This window comes from Pezoporus wallicus, unplaced genomic scaffold, assembly GCF_028554395.1.
Source record: "Pezoporus wallicus isolate ANWC-B61680 ecotype Strahan unplaced genomic scaffold, APGP_CSIRO_Pwel_v1 contig_6732, whole genome shotgun sequence".
Taxonomy (NCBI): domain Eukaryota; kingdom Metazoa; phylum Chordata; class Aves; order Psittaciformes; family Psittacidae; genus Pezoporus; species Pezoporus wallicus.
The window spans coordinates 1985379-2011336 of NW_026638638.1; the positions used below are offsets into that span (position 1 = coordinate 1985379).

Sequence of the window (25958 nt, forward strand, 5' to 3'; positions counted from 1 at the left end):
CAGTTTTCAACTGATTATTATAAGACTCACTGCAGGTAGCAAAACTGGCTTCCAGTATTAATTCCAAATAGTTTTAGAGGAAAATTCCCCACTTCACCAAAATTTGCAAAAACTCCTGGTATTTAAACTGTAACTAACCATATTGTCTCCTTTTTACTTTTAATTTCATATTACACATCAGCCAGCCCATTTTTAGTTTATAATGTTCATTTAGAAGGTCAATTCACTTGCATAATAAGGATTAAAATTATTCATTTAATTTTATTACGAAGTACTAAATAGCTCAAATAAAACATGAAACAGCTGTTTACAGAGAATAATATTTTTTCTGTCCTTAAACTTTTTAACACATTGTCAGTATTTGCTCATAATGTTTTCAAGGAATTAAAACATTTGGCACAGTTAGGCTTTTCTCAACTAGTTCACGGGAACATAATGATTTACAACTTGTAATTGGAGTTGTCTTAACCAACACAGATAATTTTTAAGATGTCATTATGATTGTTGAATATTAATAATGATTTTTCTGTAATTAGTATTAGCATGTGTTTTTTACTTTCAAAGAATTACTATGTTCGTTGTCCATCTTCAACAGTGGCTTCCATTAATTGAAAAATACAACAGGAAGCAGGGCTAGTTTACAGTTTATTTTTTATCACTTATTTAATTTCTCCTTTAATATGATATGTGCCAAAAGCTGGTTTTTTTTGGCACAAATTTTCCAAACCAGTTTAAAGTGAAGTCCACATGTGTAAATTAAAAAGCTGTTTGTTTGCAGTGCTCGATGGTGGGAGACTCAGATGGCAGATAGATAAAGGCAGCCTTTGGGAAAGCAGACACTGGGTCTTTTTCTCAGGTTCAAAGTTAACTTCAGGCTGAATTTTTCTCTTCTTGTTCTTGAAGACTATTAACCTGCACCTTTAACTCTCATTTATTCTCAGCAAGCACTGGTAATTTGTTTCTCCTTGGACAAAGAAGAGGCTTTAAAGATCTTTAAAATCTGAAATTTAAATTGTCCAAATTGTGTGTCTCTACCTTGCAGCCTCCCTTTTTGAGTAATCCCACCCCTGGCACCTTTCTTTATCTTGTTAGTCTCAGTTTAGGACAATTATTCAGTATTTGCAAACATATTCTCTTGTTTTCTTCTTTCCATAAAGGAAAACATTTTCTCATCATGATGACATTGCAAAAAGTCTTTTTTAATCACTGATTCCTTATCTTCATTTTTTTTCCTGTAGTTACTGAAACTGTCATAGGAAGCATTCTCAAATAACCTAAAATCTACCCTCAGCTAATTTGGTACCCTCAAAGTTACAGCAGATTTATCAAAACTTTAATTCAAACATGAGAGAATTTTAATAAGGAAGGTGGAAACAATTGACTTGTGGTTTTGACATTGTTAAACAAGAACATGTTTTGATATTGTTAACCAAGAACACAGCTGCTTTGGCTACTCCAGGAGAAAATCCTTATTTTAATCCTGGCTTTCCTGTGTTGCTGGGTGGGCATTAAAGCTTAGTGCCCACAGTTGTGCGTAGGCATCAGCTGCATGGGGAGGTCAAGACTGGGGAAACACTAGTCCTAGTAACTTCACAGATGGCACTGTTAAAGATAGACAGGAGCAAAGTGCATTTGAATTGTCCATAAAAGCATTTAATTCCACAGCAATGTTAGTGGTGTTTACCCAATATGAGAGAAGATGGTTCTCCACCCACTCCCTTTATTAATTGCAGATGTCTCTTTCTCCTTTACAAACTGGGGCTGCTACTTTTAAAATGCATTTAAAATGCAGATTTCAGTTATCTTGAGAGAAATAATCTGTTTCTTTTTCCCTATAAATCTCTTTCTTTCATGTTGTGTCATATTAACTCTGCATACAGTTTTCTTTGCACCTTGAAACAGTTCCAACAATCCATTCATCCATTTCAGAAAGTGGCCCCTACAGGTTTTTGTGTTTTTTTTTTGTTGCTAATATTTTTTAGTAGCGCAGTTCACAGGAAGGGTAATACAATTAGTTCTAATTTCAAGTAGCATTTCAGCCTTTCTAATGGTATTTCTCATGTTTGTTTTCAATATATCACATTTAATTAAAGAAAACAAATAAATAAAAGTCCGGTCTGACACAGCTGGAGTACTAAATAATTCCTTTTTGTTACTTTTCCTTGCCCTTTTTCACAATTTTCTTTGTCTTGCAGTATGCTGGCCTGTGAGTACTTTAACATTTGTTAGTTTGTCATATAAATTGACATATTTATCCTTTACTGAAATGTTAGTTTAATTACTGAAATGTCAGCTTTTGAACTCTGTGGCTATTTCACTTCAATGCATAGTTTGTTGAATATATTCAGATCATTCATATACTTTTATAAGCCACTTAATTTTGCTGCATTGAAAGTCCATTTTTCTAATTTCTGTAGTAGATCTTATGATTATCACCTGACAAGTGTCTGATCAGCAGCACTATGGAAAGATTTTATCTGTGTCAGTCTTCCTAGTGGGAAGTTGTACCGTAGAGACATTCTTTTCTTGGAAGTGCACAGCAAAGGTTGGGGGCCACTGGGCACAGGTTGCCACAAAGGACATTCCAGTCAGATAATGGGAAAAAATAATCCACCATGAGGCTGATTAAACATTGAAACTGGTTGCCCAGAGGGTTTGTGAAATCTCCATGCATTCAGAGCTCAAGTGGAAGGCCTCCGAGAAATTTGATCTATCTTTGAATTTATACCTAAGTTTGAGGTGGGCCCTGCTTTGAACAAGAGCTTGAATCAGGTGAAGGTCTCTTCCAACCAAAATTATCCTGTGGTTCTATGATGGATCTGCTCTGGGTGAGCTACAGACACCCTTGAGGACATGTCTGCAAAGTGTGGATACTTGAGATGACAGGGTCACTGGGCATCATTGAATTGTATAGATTTTATTTCCTTTTGTGATTCTGTAAATCTCTTCAGAATCACTTTAACTTTGCCTGAGAAGCTTTTCCAAATTGCCCAGTCTGTTATTGTGTTCTACAATCCTCCTAGAATATGAACTACAAGGGGCAACTTATATAGGTTGTCTGCCACCTATGCAGTGAGATATTGGAAGGTTATAGTGGCTTAAAGTCTCCCCCAGGGGCTCCTTTCCTACCACAAGCATAAAAATGATCCCACTTATCTGTCATCTGGTCTGTGCCTTGAGAAAAAGTAGAACCACTGGAAATCGCATAACTTGAAACTATTTTGAGCTAATATTGCTCCACACTGTGCATTTTTAATTCATCTATGCTTCCACTTTGGAAACTGCCATTCAGAGGCATGCTCAGTTAAACATGGAGATAACAGTGCAAGTGGTAGAAGGCTATTTGCAAGTAGCAGTGATGATGCTGGCAGACTCACCTCATTTTGGTATTGCTGTTCGAGAGGGGCTGTATGCATGTTTGTGTGCATCAATGAGGAGCAGACATCTCAGGAGAGTTACAGTGTGTGTTTTGAGTACTGCAAGGTGCGTGTCTATGAATTGGCTTCTTCGGTTTATAGGTACCTCTGAATTGGAAGGAGTTATGTACTGGACCTGGCTCGCCATGCATAAGGTTATTTCTATGTAGGAGATGTGTGTCCACAGTATTTCGTCCACCCACTTCACTCCTCTGAGAAATTTTTTTAACACTTAATTTTCCATTCCATTGATACGTGATGCACTGTATAAAATACTGAGTAAATATGGTTGCTAAGAGCTTTATTTGTGTTATGTTCTATGCTAATTTGAGTTGAATTAAGACTTCAGAGAACTGAGAAGGCTGGTCTTAAAGCTCCATTTGCTAAAATTATCCTTGCAAGTTTGGACATAATCATCCCTAGGCCAAATAAATATAAAGAAAAGTCATGAAAGTGATTTCATGACAGAACTATAATCCCAATTTTATAAAAGATTTGTTTTGAATATCACTGCATTTTTAAAATTCATACATTTTAATTAGGTCAAGTCAAATATTGTATATGACCAATAAAAATAATATATAGTGTGTATAACATGTTATATAGCATATTGTATCTTATACATGCTCTTTCAATTTCATGCTGAATTTCAACTCACTGTTTCCCATGATTTTTTCACATTTCATCTATGTAAAAATGATTATTTGATGAAAATTATGTTGAAATAATGATGTGTCTTTTCTTACAGAAATCTTTATCTTACATGATACAAACCCATAGATTATTTCAACTCAGAGATATAGCACAGAAAGAAGGAAAATACCTGTGCTTCAAGCATCTATTAAGTCACAGCTCTACGCAGTTACTGATTAGATTTTCATTTCACCTCAGTGGTGTAACTACTCTGTATGGTTAAGTTGAGCAATGTCAGAAGTGTTCATCAGAGACTTTAGGAAAAATCTGGTATTCAAGGAGTTTATCTGTATAAATGTATTGCTACAGAGGCATGAGTTGATGCATTACAAAATCCCCTTTGGGCCTATCCGTGTTTGTAATGTAAAAGTAAGAGTACACTTGGGAAAATATTATGAATTTTTCTAATGCCATAGGCACCACTTTCATCTGGTATAATGATGAATTTTCTGTAAACATGGAAACAATGGTGCACCACATTAGCTCACACTAATAAGAAATACAAATTCTGCAGCTAAAACATACTGGAAGCCTAAATGAAAATGAGACATTTAAATGAAGCAAAACCAGCCTACAGTGGGTATTAAAAAAATATAATCAACCTAAGCACAGAAAAACTACTTGCAAAGTTTTATTTATTATTTAAACAAAATAGAGACTCAGGCATAGTAGTAATGTCACGAATTAATATGAGGTCACTCTGATGGCAGTTACTGAGTCCTCTCTGTCTTACTGGAAAGTATATGCCTTTTCTTAACAGATCTTACAAATTTAGCAAGCTGTAAAAATGTACAACTGGCTATTATGTGTGTTCTAAACCCATTTCAAACGGAAGACAAGAGATGCAGTGATCGTCTTTTGCTTCTACATTGGCTATTGTGTTGGTTCCAATACTTCAAATGGAAACTGCAGTCACTAAAATTTCATATAAGAACCCACTGATATTTTTATTTTCTTTTGTTTTCACAGATTAAGATGCTTGGTAAAGCAGCTGGAGAAGGGTGACATTAATGTGGTGGATTTAAAAAAGAATATTGAATATGCAGCGTCTGTGCTGGAGGCAGTTTATATTGATGAAACCAGGTAAGTCTCAGGGGGAAATAAAGAAAAAGAAAAGTAGATTGAGAATCACATTTTAGAAATCTGGTCTTTGCATGCAATTGTAGCTGCTGTGAGCTGAAAATCTCTGCACATCAGAAGAATTGTATGTAAACAAATTGTCTTTTAGTGACAAGGTTAAAGCAAAGAAGATTCCAAAGATCAGATGTAAGCATCATCTGAAGAGTTTGCCTTGCTTATTATTAATGTTCACAGTATAAAATAATAAAAGTTTTCTGAAGGATGGATTTTCTTTCCCCCACAGGCCACATACCAATAATCGTGCTGAGTAATGTATCACTGAAAAAAGTGGGCTGTTTTGGAATGAAATGCTCATGGAGATGAGTCAGAATATTCTAATCTGGCCTATAAATACATAAATTCATGAAAAGCTGTGATTTATTTTATAACGTTTGATGCTTTGTTTATGATTATTGTTACTGGCAGTATTGCTGGCAATCATCTTTAATGTGGGTTGACTCCAATTAAATCAAAAGTTCAGAGTATTTGGTTTCTTGAAAGAGTTGTAAGACATGTACTATATTAAAGTTAACTAGCTAGCTTACTGGCCTCCTTAAGATTTTCTAAGCAGAATGGTCTTGTAAAGATATCTGCCAAAGGTTCTTCAATACTGCTGGAGCATGCAGTGTATATCTTGGTTCCATGCTATATTTAAGAAGTCTGCCATCACACTGATTACTTCATGTACCTTCCTCTCAATCTACATATTTGATAGAGAGGTTAAAGTGCTGCTCTAGCTTTTTCCTATTTATTTTCTTTGATGTTTGTGATTCACACAATAAACCTTCCCTGCTGGGGATTTGGAGCAGTGGTCCATTTTTCAGAGATTATATTACAGACTAGGTTGGCAGGATCGCTTATACTGGTGTCCTGCTGTTAGGGTGCATGCTTGTCCAATTCTATGAAGCACTGACAAAACTGTGGTAACAGCGAAGACTTTCCTGAGCAGTATCCCAGCTGCAATATAGTTCTTGGGGATGGTTTCAAAAGTGTTTCTAGTGATCCCAAGTTAAATACGCAACTTGAAAAGCACTGGGAACCTCAGTGACTTCAAAAGGGCTCCTGTATTTTGAAGTTGTTTACAGATTCAGTTAAATTAAGCTTAACTGAGCAGTCTTGGGTGAACCGTCTTACATGACTTCCAGGGGACATGGGCTTCATTAGAAAACTGAATGAATTTAAGGCACAGCTACAGGCTGGGCAGAGAAGATATTCAGAGCAGCCCTGCGGAGAAGGACTTGGGGGTGCTGGTCGATGAGAAAATGAACATGAGCCGGCTTCAGTGTGCGCTTGCAGCCCAGAAAGCCAACCGTATCCTGGGCTGCATCAAAAGGAGTGTGACCAGCAGGTCGAAGGAGGTGATCTGCCCCTTTACTCTGCTCTCATGAGACCTCACCTGGAGTATTGTGTACAGTTCTGGTGTCCTCAGCATAAAAAGGACATGGAATTGTTGGAGCAAGTCCAGAGAAGGGCCATGAAGATGATCAGGGGACTGGAGCACCTCCCGTATGAAGACAGGCTGAGGAAGTTGGGGCTGTTCATCCTGGGGAAGAGAAGGCTGCGTGAAGACCTCATAGCAGCCTTGCAGTATCTGAAGAGGGCCTATAGGGATGCTGGGGAGGGACTCTTCATTAGGGACTAGTGGTGGGACAAGGGGTAACGGGTTAAAACTTAAACAGGGAAAGTTTAGATTGGATCTAAGGAGGAAGTTTTTTATTGTAAGGGTGGTGAGGCACTGGTATGGGTTGCCCAGGGAAGCTGTGAATGCTCCATCCCTGGCAGCGTTCAAGAGCAGGTTGGATGAAGCCTTGGGTGATACGGTTTAGTGTGAGGTGTCCCTGCCCATGGCAGGGGGGTTGGAACTAGATGATCTTAAGGTCCTTTCCAACCCTAACCATTCTATGATTCTATGATTCTAAGTTAAATATTTTAGAATACCGGTAGTTAGTATGCCACTGTGGATATATTTATATCAGTTTTGCTGGCTGACTTACGTTAATCCAGCTTCCTTGACATTGAATCAAGGGTCAGTTTGGGGATTCACATTAGTTTACAGTCATATTTCTGGTTAAATTGAAACAGGTTCTTATGTTGATAGATACAAGAAATGATGAACAAAATTATCTTTGGGCTCATGTTACTGCAACAGAGGCCATAAAATTTCATTTTTCAGCAATAGTTTTAGATGTAAATCTTAGCACATCTCAGGTGCTTGGGAAGCATTGGAAGATCACAGCGCTCTCTCTGCTGTAACAGGATGCTGTGTGGTCAGAACTTAAGCATGCATTTTGCATTAATAACTACGGAAGCTGTGTCAAAGCTGCATAGGGGACAAGGACATAAACCATCAATTATTCCTTCCATACACTTCCCAAACACTGTGATTAAATGGGTATAGTATTCATAGCTCTTTCTGAGCAGTAGCACCAGGACAGCAAATATATTGTGAGGTTTATTTAGTTTCTAAACTGAGGCAGCCTCTGGAAATGAATAGTATTCTTACAATGAGGAATCCAGTTTCCTGCCTCTGTGTGGGAGCATCAAGGCGAGTAACAGACATTTCAATCAAAGAGAAAACTGGTACACCTGAAAATACATAGGCTTTGGCAGTAACAGGTGCATTATTTTTGCTGTAAGCAAATCTTTAAGTAAGCTAATTGCCCTCATAGGACTTGACTGCAGGATTGTTAAACTGCCTAAATGAAAATAAACATATATTGTTTTATAGCGGTTTTGAAGGTTTTCATAGTCCTTAGGCTACTTTTTTAACCCTAGAGGCAAAATGGTGATTATTGATTTTCCCAAATTCTTCTTCAGTATATGCATGAAGCTTTTGCTTTATGCAACAGTGTTTAATCTTACTTATTTATTGCATCCAGTATTTTGCAGAATAATCTGATTTTTCACTGTACTAAGACAGAAATGAAATACCTGAGACACGTATCTTGTTTTCTCTGATTTATTGAATACTTCTGTTCTCCACCGCAACCTCAGTTTGTAAACCTACCAGATTTTGGTAGCATTCCTTATATAATTGTGCATTAAGCATACATTTTATGTGTATCATCTCTCCATACCTATAGCTGTATTTCTGAAGTATATGTATGTAGACATATAAAACAAATTTTCTTGCCCATACTACTCATGCTACAACTAATAGTTAAACATCGAGTTACTTTAATGAAATACTTTTCAACTTCTTCTGTTTTTAGTGGCTTGCATTTTATTCCCCGTATTCTTCATTTTGGTTTATAGTGTTTGATTTTGTTTTTAATTTCTCTTCCTTGGACTCATATAGTCTCCATGAAATTCAGACTTCAAGTGATGCAGTTTTGAACCTAGTGGTCTGTGTGAAATGATAAGCTCAGCTTCTACTTCTTAGTTGGACAATATTATGTGTAGTGCTGTTTTAAATTTTGACACTTCCCCACTAAAAGAAAAAATAATTAAAATATTTACTGTGTGGCAGAGAGACATTGTAGTCACCACTAGTACTTTCATAGTAAACTCTTTTGCATGGCAAACTGCAAAGATAATCAGGTTTTAAATAGCATGACCAGTATTCTGTAGTCTAAATCTTCACTAGAACATTTAAAAATAAGCACACAAAGACGGTCTTTTCAACTCTTCAGGTTCCGGGAAGCTAATCCATAAGGAATAAAGGTAGCCTATCATTGAATCAAATGGCAGTGGAGGCTGGAATTAGCTCGTGTGGTTATATTTATTCTCATTCCTACCAGATAATATGGGTTCTTTGTCCTGCACAGCGCTACCACTGTTGGGAGTCTGGAACTGAGTTAACTGAACTCATTAGTAGATTAGAATAATAGTTTAGATCAGAAGCAGAATGGCCCATTCCTGCTGAGCCTGAACATACACTTATATATACACATATATATATATAATAAAGTTAAAATTACTTCAGTAACTTTCTTACATATGAAGTGCTGTATGGTTTAAAGTAATTGCTATAGCACAGGACAATAACAATTAATACACTCAGCAGAGCAGTGAGAAAAACATCTGAGTACAGATTACTTTTATTAACTAAGTCCCAGAAGGAAGTTGCATGCTTTACAGGATATAATAGCTCCTGAGATTTGGCTTATAACATTGAAAATTTAATGATGCCTGGTTCTACAAGGTATGAAGTATTGCAGGCTTAGGACCAAAGCTTCAGTATGCAGTTTCTGCAACTCAAATGAAAATACCAATGCTTTCTATTTTAAGCCCATGAGGCTTCAGCCCTGAATTTTGTCCTGATGAATTTGCTGACCCATTGATTACATATCCAAGCAGAAGAAGACCTCAGCTTGTATCAGCCACCTAAAACTGAATCCTGTCTGTGGTGTTCTCTTCCCCACCTTTCTGGTAGACTGACTTCTGGTAGACTGATCATCTGAGAGAAAGCCCTCTTAAAAATCTCTACAATCAGATTAGGAATAGTGACTAACGGAGTTGGTTGCGAGCATCCTCCTAACTCGTCTTCCTGTTATGATGTATATCCTATTAAACAGCTAAATAACATGGTCCCACCAATGGTTCCACACCTACTGCAGAAGGACCTTCTGCAACTCTGAAGAGGCACAAAGATGAAAAAAAGCAAAATGAAAAATCAAAGCTAAGGTCAATAAAGAGATCTAAGTATGAAGTATCTAACAGAACATGTTCAATAATGTAGACAAGGATCAAGGAAGAGCCTGGCCTGTTCCACATCTCTGGGAACCATTTATGCTACTTAAAAATTAAATCTCAGGCATTAGTCTAGCAAAACTGCTGTTCTCTTTATAAGCCTGAGCTTTCTTCAGTGACCAGTTCCAATTTGACTTCTTCAAGCACGTCCAGAGAAGGGCCATGAAGCTGGTGAAGCGTCTGGAGCACAAGTCTGAGAAGGAGTGATTGAGGGAACTCAGGTTATTTTGCCTGGAGAAAAGGAGGCTCAGGGTGGACTTTATCACTCTCTACAACTGCCTGAAAGGAGGCTGAGTGAGGAGGTCTGGTGGTGGCTGGCCTCTTCTCTCAAATAACAAGGACAAGAGGAAATGGCCTCAAGCTGCACCATGGGAGGTTTAAATTGGATATGAAGAAAAATTGTTTCACAGAGAGGGTGATCAGGCATTGGAACCGGCTGCGCAGGGAAGTTGTAGAGTCACCATCCCTGAAGTGTTCAAAAACCATGAGACAAGGCCCTTAGTGACAAGGTTTAGTGGTAGACTTGGCAGTCCTGGGGTGGTGGCTGGACTTGATGATCTTAAAGGTCTTTTCCAACCTAGCTGATTATGATTGAATTTCTTACATTAGGGGATACCAATCTTTTTCCCCTGTATGTTGTTATGGGTTGATTGGAAAGCCTGTGTCATTATATAAAGTTGTGTGTGCATATAGATGTACATGCAAATGGTAAGGTGATGGCACCTTGAATTTCTATTCGTAGTGCAACAATCAGCTGTAAATGGCTGGAGAATTCAAGCCCTTTAGCAGAGTATGAAGTATTTTTCTCAGGTCCTCTTTCCTTTTGTCTGCTGCATACTGTCTCTCTGCCTTTTATCTGAGCATAGAATAGCATTTTTAAAACAATGTACACATGCTTATTGCCATATATGCACTTTCTAAAACTATATGCAGCTGGGAAAAGCCAGAGAACATTACTTTTACTATTGGTGCCCTGAGGGTAGACTACTTAGAAACAGCAATAGGCAGTAGGGATAACCTTCTAAAATTATGAAAAACTGGTTTGAGGCAATGACTGTCTATATCCCATATAAAAGGTTCTGAGCTGATGGTAATTGGAAAGCACAGAGAAATTAGATATATGTAAGTGATGCTTTCCTGTGAGTTTAATTATCTGTGGCCCCATGTCAATTAATAAGCTGGTTTAACCATCATTTTTTAGGACAGCTGCATCTCTCAGTGCTGAATAAGGTGCAATAAGCACCTCCTTGAAAGAGATTTAGCATTTTCGTATCTAAAGCAGAGGTTCACTGTCAGCTGAAAATAAGCAGTGAAGCTCCCACAGTTCCAGCCCCTCATTGGATCTCCTCTGTGGAAGAAGTTAAAACGTACTCAGTAGGTGTTATAAATAATTCTGGCAAATCTTGCAGAATTTTCTCCATTAGTACCTGCCACTTGGCTCAAGGTAGTGGAAGGAAGAGTCAAACAGGAAATAAATACAGCCTGATAATTTAGTCATGACAGCTGTTCTGTTCCTTGTAAACACAGCTCTTAATTCATTCTAACTGAGACAAAAATAAGTCAAATAAAACCTAGATGGAAATTACCAGATTAAAAAAAAAAAAAGAAAAAAAAAGTATTCCAAAGCCAGAAAAAAAACCAAACCAAGTCCCAAAAATGTAAGCTTTTGCGGAGAACATTTTTGTTGGATAAAATCAGAATATTTTATCTAATTATGGTCTTATTTTTTAAATTCTTCAATATTTTAGAAAAAAATACTTGATTTCAGGAGGATATTTATCTGTGCACTTTCAGTCCCATATATGGTTTTCATTTGGTTTAGTCTGTATAATGCCCCTTTAAAAGGCCCTAACCCTAACCTCTTGAGAGGTTTTGAGTTTGAAGAGACAGTGTTTCAGTAATGTATGAAGCGGATCCATTGCATATAGCTGGCAACTGCTTTGAGCATCTTTCTTTGATTCAACAAGGCAAAATAAAAAACATAGGTTATGGGTACACTCATAAAGAGAAAGGACGTCTCATTAAGGGTAAGAGGCATTATAAGTTTGCACAAGAGCTCTGGAGATAGTGAATGTATTTCTATAATATAATGGTAAACACAGTCCTTCTTGAGAAAAAGCTTTTACTGAAAAAACCCTGCAGTCTGATATATATAGCTAAAAAGGAGGTCATTAAATCCAAATTTTGTGACTGCTGTCCCTAACCAGCCCATGGTTAAATGTACTTTGTCTGAAGTCTCTTTGTCAGCAACAAATGTACCATTTGAAGTAAATCAATCAGTTCATCCATTAGGGGAATCTACAAATGATACTTCTGTAAAAGCTGCTACTGAGAAAAAGCTTGCTGTGTTGAGATTAATTCAGTATATCCCACCCTTATAAAAGCTTAAAATAAGCCTTTAAAATCTTCTGTACTAAGCCAAAAGGTCTTTTTTTTTTCTGAGAGGAAAGCTTCCAAAAAGCATCAAAGTTATATAAAATAAACACTTAATGTGTATATATATAAAATAACACACTTAATGCACACTGAAAATCTGTTAAATTCTCACTAAAACTCTTCAGTTCAGTTAGGATATTTAGTAAATGGCCTGCATCCCTTTTCCAAAGTTATTGGAATTTTCTTTCTCAAAGTTATTGCTATAAATTGATTTATGATTCATGCCCTGAGAGTCCCTGCCCTAGAGAGCTTCCACAATAAGGCAAGTGAGTTAAAAAAAAGGAAAATTCATTAGCTCAAGCTGTACTCCTGAAAAATGGTATTTTTTCATCATGAATATCCTAACCTGAGTCTTAATTGTTGATGGCCTTTACTATGTATGTCTGTACTGAACAGGGAATACATATCAACAAGTAAACATTTCCAGTAACAGTGGTCTTTACTCCATTACTTATCTGCTGTTGTAATAACTATTTCATCCAGAGTTTTGCCATTTAGTGTAATTAATTTGTAGTTCTTAATATGAGGACAATTCTTCTGAGAATGCACTAAATTTTAAGAGTACAACATGTTGGTAAATTTGTAATTTCCTTTAGAAAGACCTTTATGTAATAAAAATGTACCTCAATCATTTTTGCAATTTGTTTATCCTCAGTGGGAATGAAGAGAATCTTCTAGGGGATGTTAGTGGAAATTGTAATGGACTGTAGAGGATGTAAATATTGATTGAATATATTGATTCATGCTCATTCAGAAAGATAGTGAGACACCAGAATGCAAATAATTGATAAAAATGGGAAGTGGCTATTTGGACTATAAACTCTTTGCATTCTGCATTCTAGACCTAGAGGAGGAGTTTGATCAATTCACTCTTAAGGGGTTTATCATTAGCTTGATTAATTCACTAAACAGTAAAGATCTAATACCTCCTTCTCAATTCACCATCTCTATCAAGTAGCACTGACCCGCACTGTTTGATTTTCTTTTTTCCCCATAGCCATTACCTAATTTACTTTTTTTTAATGTTCTCTTTTCTCCATAGTACATCTGAGATATTCCTACGGGAAAATAAACATGCATCTCTCTAGTCCATTGCTATATTTAAAATTCTGATTAAATAAAAACAGAGCGAGAAATTATCAGTGGTTGAATTTTGAAAAATTATTCTTTGTAGTAAACCAGAGTGTGACAAGAAGATCAGGTTATTAGTTACTATGACTGCAATAGTAATTGATTGCTAAGCTGAAATGCCATGGGCCGTATCTTAATTATTTCCACAACTGTCAATGGGAGTTCCACTCATGGAATGAATAGAATTAAATAACCCAAGCCTCCCCCTCTCCTTCCCATTCATATCTCTTCCTTATAGTGCATCTACTTTATAAGCTAATGATATATGAGTGAAATAAGTGTATATAACCCTGAAATTCTGACTTTGTGTTGAAAACAAATACTTTCTGTGGCAGATTGTGTTAGAGCTTTTTTGTTTTGTTTATTAGCATTTTTAGGTGTTGCTTAGCTTTAGGGAAGAAAAAATTAAAGTGTGTGCATTGGTATATTAAAATCTGTTTAGTTCAGCTTGGAGTTCAGGATTCCCAGGTCAGTGGGGTTGATCTCAGTAGGTTTTTACTTTGGAGTAAAAATACTCTTGGAGGCTGAGTTTGTGGAACGACTTACGAAAAAATGTTTTTTGTGGAACAACAAATTAAATGCCCGCCATCTCTCACCTTCAGTGTGGTTGATTTGGAGAATTAGGCTATGGATCTTGGAGTCACTCCAAGTATTTTCTAAGCCAGAGGTTCTAGCCCTGTATTTGACAGCTATGGTCACTTGTTATTTTGCTCATTAATTCATCCAACGGCATTTTTCAACCTATGTAAAAGCTTACATATTGCAAAAATATTGCAATTTACATTACATTACATTTCACAATTTACAATTAGAAATTATATTGCAAAATCTTGCAAAAATCCCTGTAATTGGTAGGAAGTTCAGTGTTGGTGGTTTAACCATGTTTGTTTTGCCCCTGTCTTCTGATACTATTTCACATTTCCCCCTCTTACTTATTTATTCATTTTATTTAAAGGCACAGAATTATAGAATCATAGAATGGTTTGGGTTGATCATTCAGTTTTCAGCACCCTTGCCAAGGGCAGGGACATGTTGCACTAGACTAGGGTGCTCAAAGCCCCATCCAACCTGGCCTTGAATGCTTCCAGAGATGGGGCAGCCGCAGCTTCCCTAGGCAACCTGTTCCAGTGCCTCACCACCCTTGTACTGAAGAATTTCTTCATAATATCTAATATAAATCTACCCTCTTCAGTTTAAAGCCATTTTCCCTTGTCCTGTCACTACATGCCCTAATAAAAGGCCCCTCTCCAGATTTCTTGTAGGTCTCCTTTAGGTACTACAAGGCTGTTATGAGGTCTCACCTGAGCTTTTTCTTCTTCTGAACTAGCCCAACTCTCTCAGCCTGTCTTCATAGCAGAGGTGTACCAGCCCTATGAGCATCTTCATGGCCCTCCTCTAGACTCATTCCAACAGGTTCATGTCCTGAATAATCACATATAATACTAATTTGTCTACTCACCTATGATTCATAAAATGGCAAGTTAGAGCAAGAAGACTACGTAACAGTAGAGTTACAGAATGTAGACTTTATATATTTTCCATTTATCTGGGCAATAAAACTTTCCTTAGGCAAAACACAAACACCAATAACTTCCTATTGGTTCACTGATTTTACTGAAGCTTTTGGAAGTTGTCAGTTCTATGTAAATATAAAATACCAGTAATATAAACACTCAGGAATAGAAACGTTTTGAACGTACACTTCAGACTGATTTATTTTTCTCAGAACTTATAAATAGTGGTGTATTGTATTATTATTCAAATAAATGATGATGTTATGCACAGTGATTGCATCAGAGTGACGTTATAATATGTGTGCTCAAAGAGTCAACCTGTGTTGTGGTTACGCTCTTAGCAGCAGAAGTAGTAACAGCAAGGAGGACAGGCGTGTAGTGGCTCTGTGATTTACTTGATGCATTAGCTGCAGTGATGTACAGCAGTAGGTTAGGGGCCAGCAAACAAGCTGTAAAATGATTCGATATGAAAGGAACAAGAGCCGTGTGAAAATATACTCTAGTGTCTGATCGAAAACTGGTTCTTCTTGGGTGAAAAAGAAAATTTCAGCAAATACTTCAGTGTAAGTGCTGAGGTACTGTTAGTACATCTGCTTAATGTGTACAAGTTCTGATACTGCTAGTGAAGGTTCTTTTTGTTACATTTAGTAGAATTTGTATGTATATGTGCACCATCTAAATAGTAAGTACTGATAAAAGCAATTTGATGGTTTTATGACTCAACATATAAATTTGCTTTATTTGGGTTGTTTTAAAGAAGTTCTTTCACAATCAGCAAGTAAAAGGTGAGAAATCAGATGGTATTGCACAGAATCCACAGTACTGTATATGTATACATATGTTTGCACACCCATGGAAATGTAATGGAAATACTATACTTTGTAATCAAGGAATAAATAGATGAAGTGGATAAAAGTTAAAACTTACGAAATGAGTTGAATATTGGATTCTAAGAATTTGTGATATTTAAGCGTATTTTGTGCGGTACAATAGATAGCCTAATTTATTTCCCTTCCTAAATAAAATTACCATCAAATTATGTATCCATCTAACTATCCATTTATTCATATGTTTAGACCCATATCCAAGCCCTGCCCCTGTAATCACAGAAGAATGTCAGTCAATAGTGAATTTATTTGAAGGCCTTTTCTAGTAATGCATACACCATGAGTAATTTTACCCAATATAAATCTTATTCTTCAAAAGGTCAGGTAAATCTTATTCTTCAAAAGGTCAGGAAAGTGTAGAAAATAGACAGTTATGAGATGAATGACTAGCCCTTGCTTCCTCTCCTATTTCAGTTAGGCTTCTGAAAGAAACTAATTCTTTTTGAGAAATTACTAAGGTTATGTGTTGAGGGATCTGTTAAGAGCTTGTATTTACAAAGGATTGAGCCTCCAACATAATTCTATGCTGCAGTTGCTTCCCTAGTTACTGAAGTAGGAACCGGAGACACTGAAACACTCCCTCCCATAGCACATGGTTCAGTCACTTCTCATCAGAGAGCAGTAGTCTCTGATAAAAAATTACTGGTTAAATAAGCAAGTTTTTCTAAAACTGTTTTCTCTGTTCTGTCTTCACAAAGTAACTCCTGTTACTAAAAGTTACAGACTGAATATTTTAGAGGAATGTTTGAAAAGATTAGAGAAACTGCAAAACTGTGTTTTGCTAGCCTTAATTTGTACTCTAGTGGCTCATATCTGCAGAGCTGAGGACTTGGTCCCAAATTCAGATCTGCTTCAAACTACAGCAAGCTGGTGTAGAGTTGTGCTTCATGCTGCGCTGGTGATGCGGAATATCCCTGCTGTGTGCTGGCAGCCTAATTAATGCCTATGGTCCTTATATTGTTGGAATCATTTAATCTAATTTGAGTAACAGTTGGAATACTTCCAAAAATATTTTTTTAGAGATTATAAGGTTTATTCCTGATTACATTACAAATACATCAAATGTCAAATATTCTTCAGAAATATAAATGTGCTGATCTCTCCAAGGATATTTAATAATAATGTATAGACTAGTAGGGATTTAAGTGGACTGTAACATAGTTTTTAATTTAAGGAATAAAATCAATTTATAACCTTTGACCTATGGCCAATCTCAGCCTTGGCTCAGTTTTGCAAGATAATTTGCCCAAATCATTTCCTCTACACAAGTCCTGCTTCTCCAAATTAAATTGCTGAGTTTTGGCCTGGGTCCCACTGTCAGAAAACCTCTTAATACTTGTTCATTCTGCTCCTCTTGCACTCTGTGTTAAAAAGCCTACCTAGTGTGATAATTTTATGTTCCTAAAAAAACAGGAAAATCTCTGCAGTTCTTTCAATAAACAGGGGTGATGTTGGGGGCCTTTTATGTTGTTTTTTTTTTAAACCCGCATTTGAAAGTGTCATAATATGTGCTGCCAGCCAGATGAGCTGCTGAAACAAGCACTTCTGGCACCATGCTTCCTACTAGGTGTCTTCCTATAATCCCTCAGATTAGTAGGCAAGGTTCTGAAAATGCTGAAGAAGAGAAACAGAGAAAGTGAAAGGTGTGAGCCACTGAATAAATATGAGGGGAGAGTGCACTAACAAGGGAGTCAACAGAGTTATCCTGTAAGTAGAAAGACAGTGCCAGAGGTAACAAGATGAAAATGAAAAGAAGTGATAGTTTTCCTCTTCCAAATACCCATCTGCAAATGCTGGTAGCCAAATTACCACCAAATCTATTTCCCAGGAATTCTGTTCACTCAGGAGAAGAGACCCAGGTTTTAACTTGGCAATTGGATTTCCTGATAAGAAAATTACAGTAAAAATAATTTGTCCATCATTGCTTCGTGTCCAATTTATGCAGACTCAAGGGATTTCAGAAAGACAGCACAAGAGAAATAGATCCATATAATCAAATAAAGTCTGCAATTCAATCGGTACTCTATTAATAAATATTTTAAAAGGGTGGCATGTTTTACATGTATTTGGGTCTTCCTAAATCTGGGATTTCTTGCATAACTGCGTGAAGGAAAACTTTTTTTGTTACTAAATAAGGGATTTGGTTCATGGAAAACCCCAGCAGACTGAGTGATATGAGCAAATAACAAGAAAAAGTTGTGTTCTTACATCTGGTAGATTTATAGAAGTGTGGAATTGAAGTCTTGAGTCTATTTTAGGAACATATTTAATTACAGGCTTTTTCTAGATAAATTGATGTCCTCAATTCAGTACTTTTTAATAATTTTTCTATTTTACAAAAGAAATACATTTTTCTAACTTTTGAACAACTAAAACTAGTAAAAAGTGAATCGCAATCCAATCTTGTATAATATCTTTGCTACTATGAATTTGTTAGCCTAACTTCAACAGATATACAGATCTCCACACAGAGAAATTTATTCTTTTTAATACTTTTATTGCACTGGAACAACATGAGGAGCATGCATACAGGGTATTCATTGAAATGCATTTACCATAGCATTGATAAGTAATATTGTTTACTTTACATGTAAGTATCAAAACACTTTTTGTACCATTTTCAAGGACAGATCAGATGGACCACTGGTGTTCTCAGTTACAGCAGCAACCCATCTTTCTACAGATGTTCACGTCAGCCAGTTTTAAGACATCTCCTCAGGATTTTGTAACTCATTGGTTATACTTCCATCCACCATAGCTGTGACATCTTTGTAGAAAAATCTTCTCTTGCCTTCACTTGAATATCTTGCATTTGCGTATGTTTTGTGTTCTGGAACATGAACAGCATGAGAGAGAGAAGATACCTTCTGTGCTCAGCTTCACAGTGCCTTCAGTATGTCTACAAGAGAAGACATTTAGTGATGTGCTGAGTCAGTTCTACAGACAACTCCTGCTCCTGTTTTGTTAGCTGTTCACCTGTCCATACTTGTTTTGCTTCAGTCTGCCGGCTTGTTACCTTGTATTAATTTTGTTGTAGGAAGCTTTTGGACACTGAGGATGAGCTCTCTGACATCCATTCGGATTCAGTCCCGCTGGAAGTGCGGGACTGGTTAGCTTCTACGTTCACAAGGGAAATGGGAATAGTAAGAAGGAGACATGAAGAAAAGCCCAAATTCCGAAGCATTGTGCACGCTGTACAGGCTGGGATTTTTGTAGAAAGGTGAGAACTTTATTTTCCTGTTACAGCAAGTACTGCATTTAACCACAGTGCCTGTCACTGAAGATCCCTTAAGTGGTGGGATGAACCTGAAGCAAATCTTTGAGCCAAAATTTACATTTTAATTTCTGCAGCTGCTCAATTTTTCTATACAGAAATCCAAATGAACTTCTAAATTTGTAATGAAATCTCCTGAACTTTGGAAAATTCTGGGAATTAACTTGATGGCTTTGAAACTTCTACGCTAAAATGCGCCAAAGACTGCACTAACGTGAAAGAGTAATATACCATCAGAGGGGCTTTTCTCCTAAGTCGATAAAAAGATTTATGTCACCTCTGGGATCAGACCCTCAAATAGCCTAGTGTTATTTCACAAACTCTGAAAGATGAATTTCAAAAAAGATAAATTGTTCTAGTAATTTTTAAAGGAGCGCTCTTCCTTTATATTTTATTTGCTCTTTTTAGGATGTACCGAAGAACTTCTAGCATGGTTGGTTTGGCTTACCCAGCAGATGTGATAGTAACATTTAAGGTAAAATAATTCTAATCATTGTGGAATTTGAATGTATCTGTACATATGTTTAGTGATTTTTAGGGTTAGTTAGTGTATTTTTCTGCTGAACATACCCTAGACATAGTACTACAGAACTGATCACACAGAACAGAGAAATTAATAGTTAAAAATTAAAAAAATAGCATATAATTCTGTTTATTGTTTCACTGATTAAGTGTGATTTCATTACAGATGCTATTAGAGCAATAGGATGAAATTTGTATAAAAATTTGTACAGAAATGTGAGACAGTTTTATCTGCTTCCAGTGATATGGTAATCAGCATCTCAGCAGCATTTGTTTCCTTATTAGGAAAGGAAAAGGAGCAGTAGTATAGGGATAGAGCTAACAGAAGAAGCTGCAGCTTATGGAACAAGTATAGTATTTGTTGTGAATTAAAAGCATTACTGTAGTTCAGCCAAAAGGCAATCTTTTATAGCAGTCAAGTTCCTATGGCTATGTACAATTAGAAAATGCTGTTTGTTGAGAATGTAGTATTTCACCTTTTCTCCTAAAAGTTAAACGCTGTTATATTGTTCTCAAATTGCTGTATGACTATAGAGTTAATGACATTGCGTAATAGCCTGTTAAAAGATTGGGTGTTCACATTAGCTCTATGAGGTTCCATAGGCAATTTGTGCGGAGAAAGTTAAATTTGAAAGATTAAGGCTTACAGAGTTGCGTAGGTCATGTTACAAGTATTTTATTCATAACTGGCACAATGACTTTCATTGTTAATACTGAAATAGTCATTATCTACAGTAGAAGTTTCAAAGAGTTAGACGATAGAAAAACACCCAAACTCTCCATCTTCCCTCCAAAAAACCCCAAAATGTCTTTCCCAGTGATTAACTGGAAACCTGCTTAAACAGATGGAAATTATATGTTTGGTTTTGTTTTTTTTTTCTTTTCCCTTCACCTACAGGATGTTGATAAATGGTCTTTTGACGTATTTGCCCTAAATGAAGCAAGTGGAGAGCACAGTCTGAAGTTTATGATGTATGAGCTGTTTACCCGATATGACCTTTTGAGCCGTTTCAAGGTCAGAAACTAGCCACAAATAAAACTATGTATGCAAGTATAAGTATGTCAAATTTAAAATACAAGAAAGATAGGATATGTTTGAAATGGTTTTTTTTGTACAATGCAGTGGAGAATTTCAAAGAATAAGGCAAATCAAACATTGTAATATGCCAATAGTTCTACCAAATGGAACTTCACACAGAGCATGCAAGTTTTTCTGCAACCCAAAAAATGGAAATCTGTGTAGTCCCATGTCAAGTCAGTTTGTTACGGGATGTTGCTAGTGGGCAGTTAGACGCTGTAAGTATCAAATAAGTGGAGTATGCAAACAGCCTATTTATTCAGTACTGGATCAGTATCCCAGCTTCATGAAACAAAGATTCCTAATAAAACAGGAAACTTTAGTTAATCCTGAGTACTTTTTTCATGGCCTAGATCATAGTATGTTACCCACCACTGCAGGGGTTTCAGCAGAACCTTCCTTTTCTAACCAGCTTCACAATATATAAGGAGAATATATAAGGAGAACTTTTCAGTGGTGTCTGCAGGGTGTTGGAATACAATATGAAGTACTTACAAACAACTTCAAAAGGCTGAGATAAAAAATGGATCAAAATGCTGAATTTATCATAATAGTACCAAATGAATGTTTCATTATAGTTTCAAAATCTCTCCACTGCAAAACTCCATTCTTCTTTCAAAAAGGCTGACTCACCCTGAAGTCAATTCCAATATTTTAATGTTAACAAATAATCCATCAAATATTTTAACAAATATCCCATCAAGATTTTCCCTTCAAGCTCTGGGTGCTTGAAGTCAGAACCATACCAGGGCTACCATTAACAGCACGGTCAGAAAGTACATGATATTACTGTCTCAGCGTGCTTAAGCCCATTCTCAGTCCCACTTTTTAGTTTACCTTTTAGTTACCTTTATTAGTTTTAGTTTACCTTGTAGGAGTTTTAAATGAAGAAAAAAATCTTAAGGAAAGTATAATTTCATTATATGTGGGTTGTGGCTGAACCCCAGCTAGCAACTAAGCCCTGCAGAGCTGCTTGCTCACTCCCCAGCAGAATGGAGAAGAGAATTGGAAGGGTAAAAGTGAGAAAATACATGGCTTGAGATGAGAACAGTTTAAGAATTTAATAATAATAATAATAGAAATAAAACTAAGGAAAGACAAGTGATGACAATGAAAACAATTGCTCACCACCAAATGACTGATGTCTTTGAGCAGCAGCCCCCTGGCCAAGCTTCCCCCCTAGTTTTATTGCTGAGCATAGTCATGCACTATAGTATATATATCCCTTTGGTCAGTTGGGGTCAACTGTCCCAGCCGTGTCCCCTCCAAACTTCTCATACACCCTCAGCCTACTTTCTGGTGGGGTTTTATGAGAGGCAGAAAAGTCCTTGACTCCGTGTGAGCACTGCTCAGCAATAGCTAAAACATTGCTGTGTTACCAACAGTGTTAGCACAAATCCAAACTGCAGCCTCATACTAGCTGCTATGAAGAAAAATGTAGCTCAGCCAAAACCAGCAAAATGGGAAAATAAATGGGACTGTTGAATAATAAGTTGTCGGGAGGAAAAGAAGGAAGGGAATTTGTACTATCAGATTTAAGGAAATCTTGTCTCAGGCAAGGTAAAATTGGTGAAGAAAAGAGGATAATCCTATTATTAGACTCCTGTCTGTCATACCTTTATTATATGAGCAATTGGTGATCCTTCATCCTAGAGACGTGCCCTGCCCAGCGCAGCTGCAATATGGCCTCGATACTGGTGACCCCTGCCTGAGGGTCACCGCCTCCCTACGATCGTGTTTTACAGTGAACTTGCCACCGGTAGCCACAAGAGAAGTGCCCCAAAGAAGAGATACAAGGACTCCCTGAACAATACCTTAGCCTTGGCCATATTGACTACCATCAGTGGTCCACCTTGGCCTCGAATCGGGAGACTTGGAGACACACCATACATAATGCCGTTGACTCCTTTGAGAACTCACCCAGTACTAGTCTCGGGGAGAAAAGACAACATAGAAAGAATCGCGCCCCGCCTATACCACCCGAGGAGACCTTTCGCTGTGCCTTTTGCAGCCGGATTTCCCTATCTCACATTGGCCTTTTTAGTCATCAGCACGCTTGTAGTAAGCGTGGGTAAAGCCCTTCCCAAATCTTCGTTCGGAAGTCAAGCCATGATGATATGAGCAATCTATGCATTCCTGGTACAGACAGACAAGTCTTAAAAACTATTTGCTTGATAGCTCTGCTGTCTCTTGTACACTAACCACATGCTATGCATGGTGTATGTAGAGGTATATTAGATCTACAAGATTTGGGTGAAGAGTCCCTGATGTGTATGAAATATTATGTCTTTACATTTTAATTTTTTCTTTTGTTGTTTCTTAACCGAGTTCTATGGTACATTTATTTGTAATTTATTTCTTGCATGATTAATTTTGCAGCTGTTGCAGGAAAAAACAATAATTTTAATTTTTACTTCTCCCCAGATCCCTGTTCCCAATCTTATTTCATTTGCTGAAGCTCTTGAACTTGGTTATAGCAAATACAAAAACCCGTATCACAATCTGATCCATGCAGCTGACGTTACTCAAACTGTGCATTACATAATGATTCACACTGGTATCATGGTAAGAAATACTGCAAAGTTCAATCTACTTCTTTTCTCAAACCCTGCTGTTTAGAATAAATGTGTATGTGTGCCTTTTCTTCAGGAAAAAGCTCTCTTGAAAACTGTGCAGGGATAGATTCTGAGCTACCATCCAGGCTGTGAAATTTATGTCATTTCGACAGTTCTTCCAGGCTAAATTCTGCTGGTGCAGAGGAAAATAGGAGGAAAAAAATTCCTCCTTAAATTCTTTTTGCTTTGAATTGCCTTAGCTTGAGTATTACATATCATACTAAAACAGATACATTTGCAGGAGTGGCAGATGAGAATTTTTCGCTTCCACATCAGAGCCTGGGAGGTGTGAAGAGGCAAGCAAGCTTTAGTATCTGCTGAGGTGTTGGCCATTGAAAGATATACTGAATCAGTGTAGGCTTACTCAAGTACTCTGCAGCTGCTTTTTCTTTTAGTTTATAACCGTATTTAGGATTGTTCTTGCATACTTTATGTCCCTATAGTAGGTAGAGAACTGCATTTGCCTTGTACTGTTGAAATATCCCGATACTTTTTAGTATTTGCTTTGGGAACTGAAGTGAGTCTGTGCAAGCATTTTTACTCTAAACACTTAGATCTAATACCAGCAGTGGGAGTATCCTCACTGTCAGCTTGCTAGACATCTCAGTCAGTGGCCTTTTGATGTTTTGTCTTCACTCTGAATGCACTTGTTTCAAAAAAAAAAAAAAGGGTGGGAAGTGATAGTGCCTGATCTGTTGGCACAGCCATGAAAAAAATTCTGCAAGACTTGGGTAGAAAAGTTCTAAGGACTGATTCTAGATGTTTGTGCTCTAATATATCCACAATGAATGATAGTCATTCACTTATATTAAGCCTTTTTTCAGTGAAATCTTTGCCTTTGGCTTCAGTGGAGGCAAGAATGAGTCCCTAATCATTGCAGGCTTTGATTCTACTGTTTGAAGGAAGTGTTTTGCTTCTAAGCATAAAGTTTTTAAAGCTACATTTTAACAGAAGTACAGAGTGCAGAATGAACCCTGGAGTCTTTGGCCAGCCAAGATTCCTTTCCACATTGAGATGATTTCTTGAGAAAGGACTTCCATATCAGACTGAAGCACAGCTCTTGCCAAGATGACTCCAAATCAAAGTTGTTGTGTATTGTATTCACTTATCAAAATAATATTTTAATAGAAGAAGAAGCTTGAACAGATTAAATCACATTTCCTATCCTATCCTTGTCTTCTACTGTAAGATCAGCTGCAAGTGATAAGTGAAGGAAATTCTTTCCTGTTAGGAGAACTATACTAGCCAATTGGGATGTTTAGCCATTGATTAAACAGCTTTACAAAACACGTTGTGTATCACTGAACACTGAATGAAGGAACCTGCTTCGTATTTGAATTATCTGCTATTCCATCGGGTGCACACAAGAATGAGAATGGTCTCTCCAACTCAAGTATAACATTATTAGCACCTTAACCATGTAACAGCACTTTGAAGTGATTTGGATAACTATTTTTGGAGAAGGTTAGGCTTTATTGGTGTTACTTTGCTGTAAAACCTTATTAATGTTCCCATGCTGCTACAAAATATTCCTCTAAAATTAGGCCAGGTTTTAAATATTCACATTTGAATTGTTGAATTATGGCATTGAAAAGTTCTTGGAAAGATATCTAACTAGGACAACACTTAGTGAAGAGTGCCTTCAAACAGATGCAGCTTGCCAGGGAAAAGGAACATTTATAGAAATCAGCGTTTGAAAGAGGGCCTAGTGATTCTGCAGCTTGCAAAGCATTTCTGTCCCAAATGTCATTTCCCTTTTGAGAATGCATCAATATCATGAATATGGTCTACTTAACTTGCTGGGTTTTTTTCCTGTTGCCTGGTTAACCCTATCGAATCCTACTCAATAACAATTTGAAGTTTGCTCCTCAGGCTAATAGTTTTCAGAGTATGTCCATTGTAATGCTTCCTTTAATTCTGCTGTACCCTCTAACAAACACCTGGATTGAAGTCAGTTTGATGCAGTTCTATATCAAATTCCTGTGGTATTTCTGCGGATTGGCATGCAATTCTTGTGCTTTCATTGTATCTTAAGAAACTGCTATTAACTCCCAAAGCTTCCAAAGAATTTCTGTCTTACTTGTTCACTTCTAAAAAATATACTCAAGCAAATGTTTCAAAAACGTGGGCTTTAGAAAATCCTTTTCATGATTCCTGTTGTTCAAATCATACATTTTGTATCTTTTATAGGCAGTCATGTTTCAGCGTTTGATCAGAGTTTGTGCTCCTCCGCAAGCCTTTATAGAGATTCCAGTGAAGAATAACATACATTCAGAGTCAAAGCTAAAGAAATAAAATAATCGTTGTATTTTCAGAAAGTTACTGTCTGTCTTAAGAAAGAAGATCCGACCACCTCAGATAAATGTGTTAGAAAGTTACACAGATGGCATACAATCTATTAACCTTCCCAAGAGATTAAATCCCAGATGATAAGACAGAAATATATAACTCAGGCTTGCATTTATGAAGTCTCCATCTTTCTAAAGATTTAAAAATCCAAGTTCCAGGGAATACATCTTGTAAAGAACTTTTGAGTCATCGATCATCTTCCCACCATCCCTTTTCTCCTCCCACATACCTG

The 25958-nt window shown here is 36.9% G+C and overlaps 1 protein-coding gene across 6 annotated transcripts in view; it reads left to right on the top strand.

Moving 5' to 3' along the window:
- PDE1A (phosphodiesterase 1A) overlaps positions 1-25958 on the top strand; it is a 157127-nt gene that overhangs the window by 87985 nt on the left and 43184 nt on the right. For all 6 annotated transcript variants that reach the window (XM_057411770.1, XM_057411775.1, XM_057411773.1 and 3 more), the window contains 5 exons: positions 5079-5192; positions 18926-19108; positions 19571-19637; positions 20583-20699; positions 23187-23327. In XM_057411770.1, coding sequence (XP_057267753.1) covers positions 5079-5192; positions 18926-19108; positions 19571-19637; positions 20583-20699; positions 23187-23327 — 622 coding nt within the window. The remainder of the gene's footprint in view (positions 1-5078; positions 5193-18925; positions 19109-19570; positions 19638-20582; positions 20700-23186; positions 23328-25958) is intronic.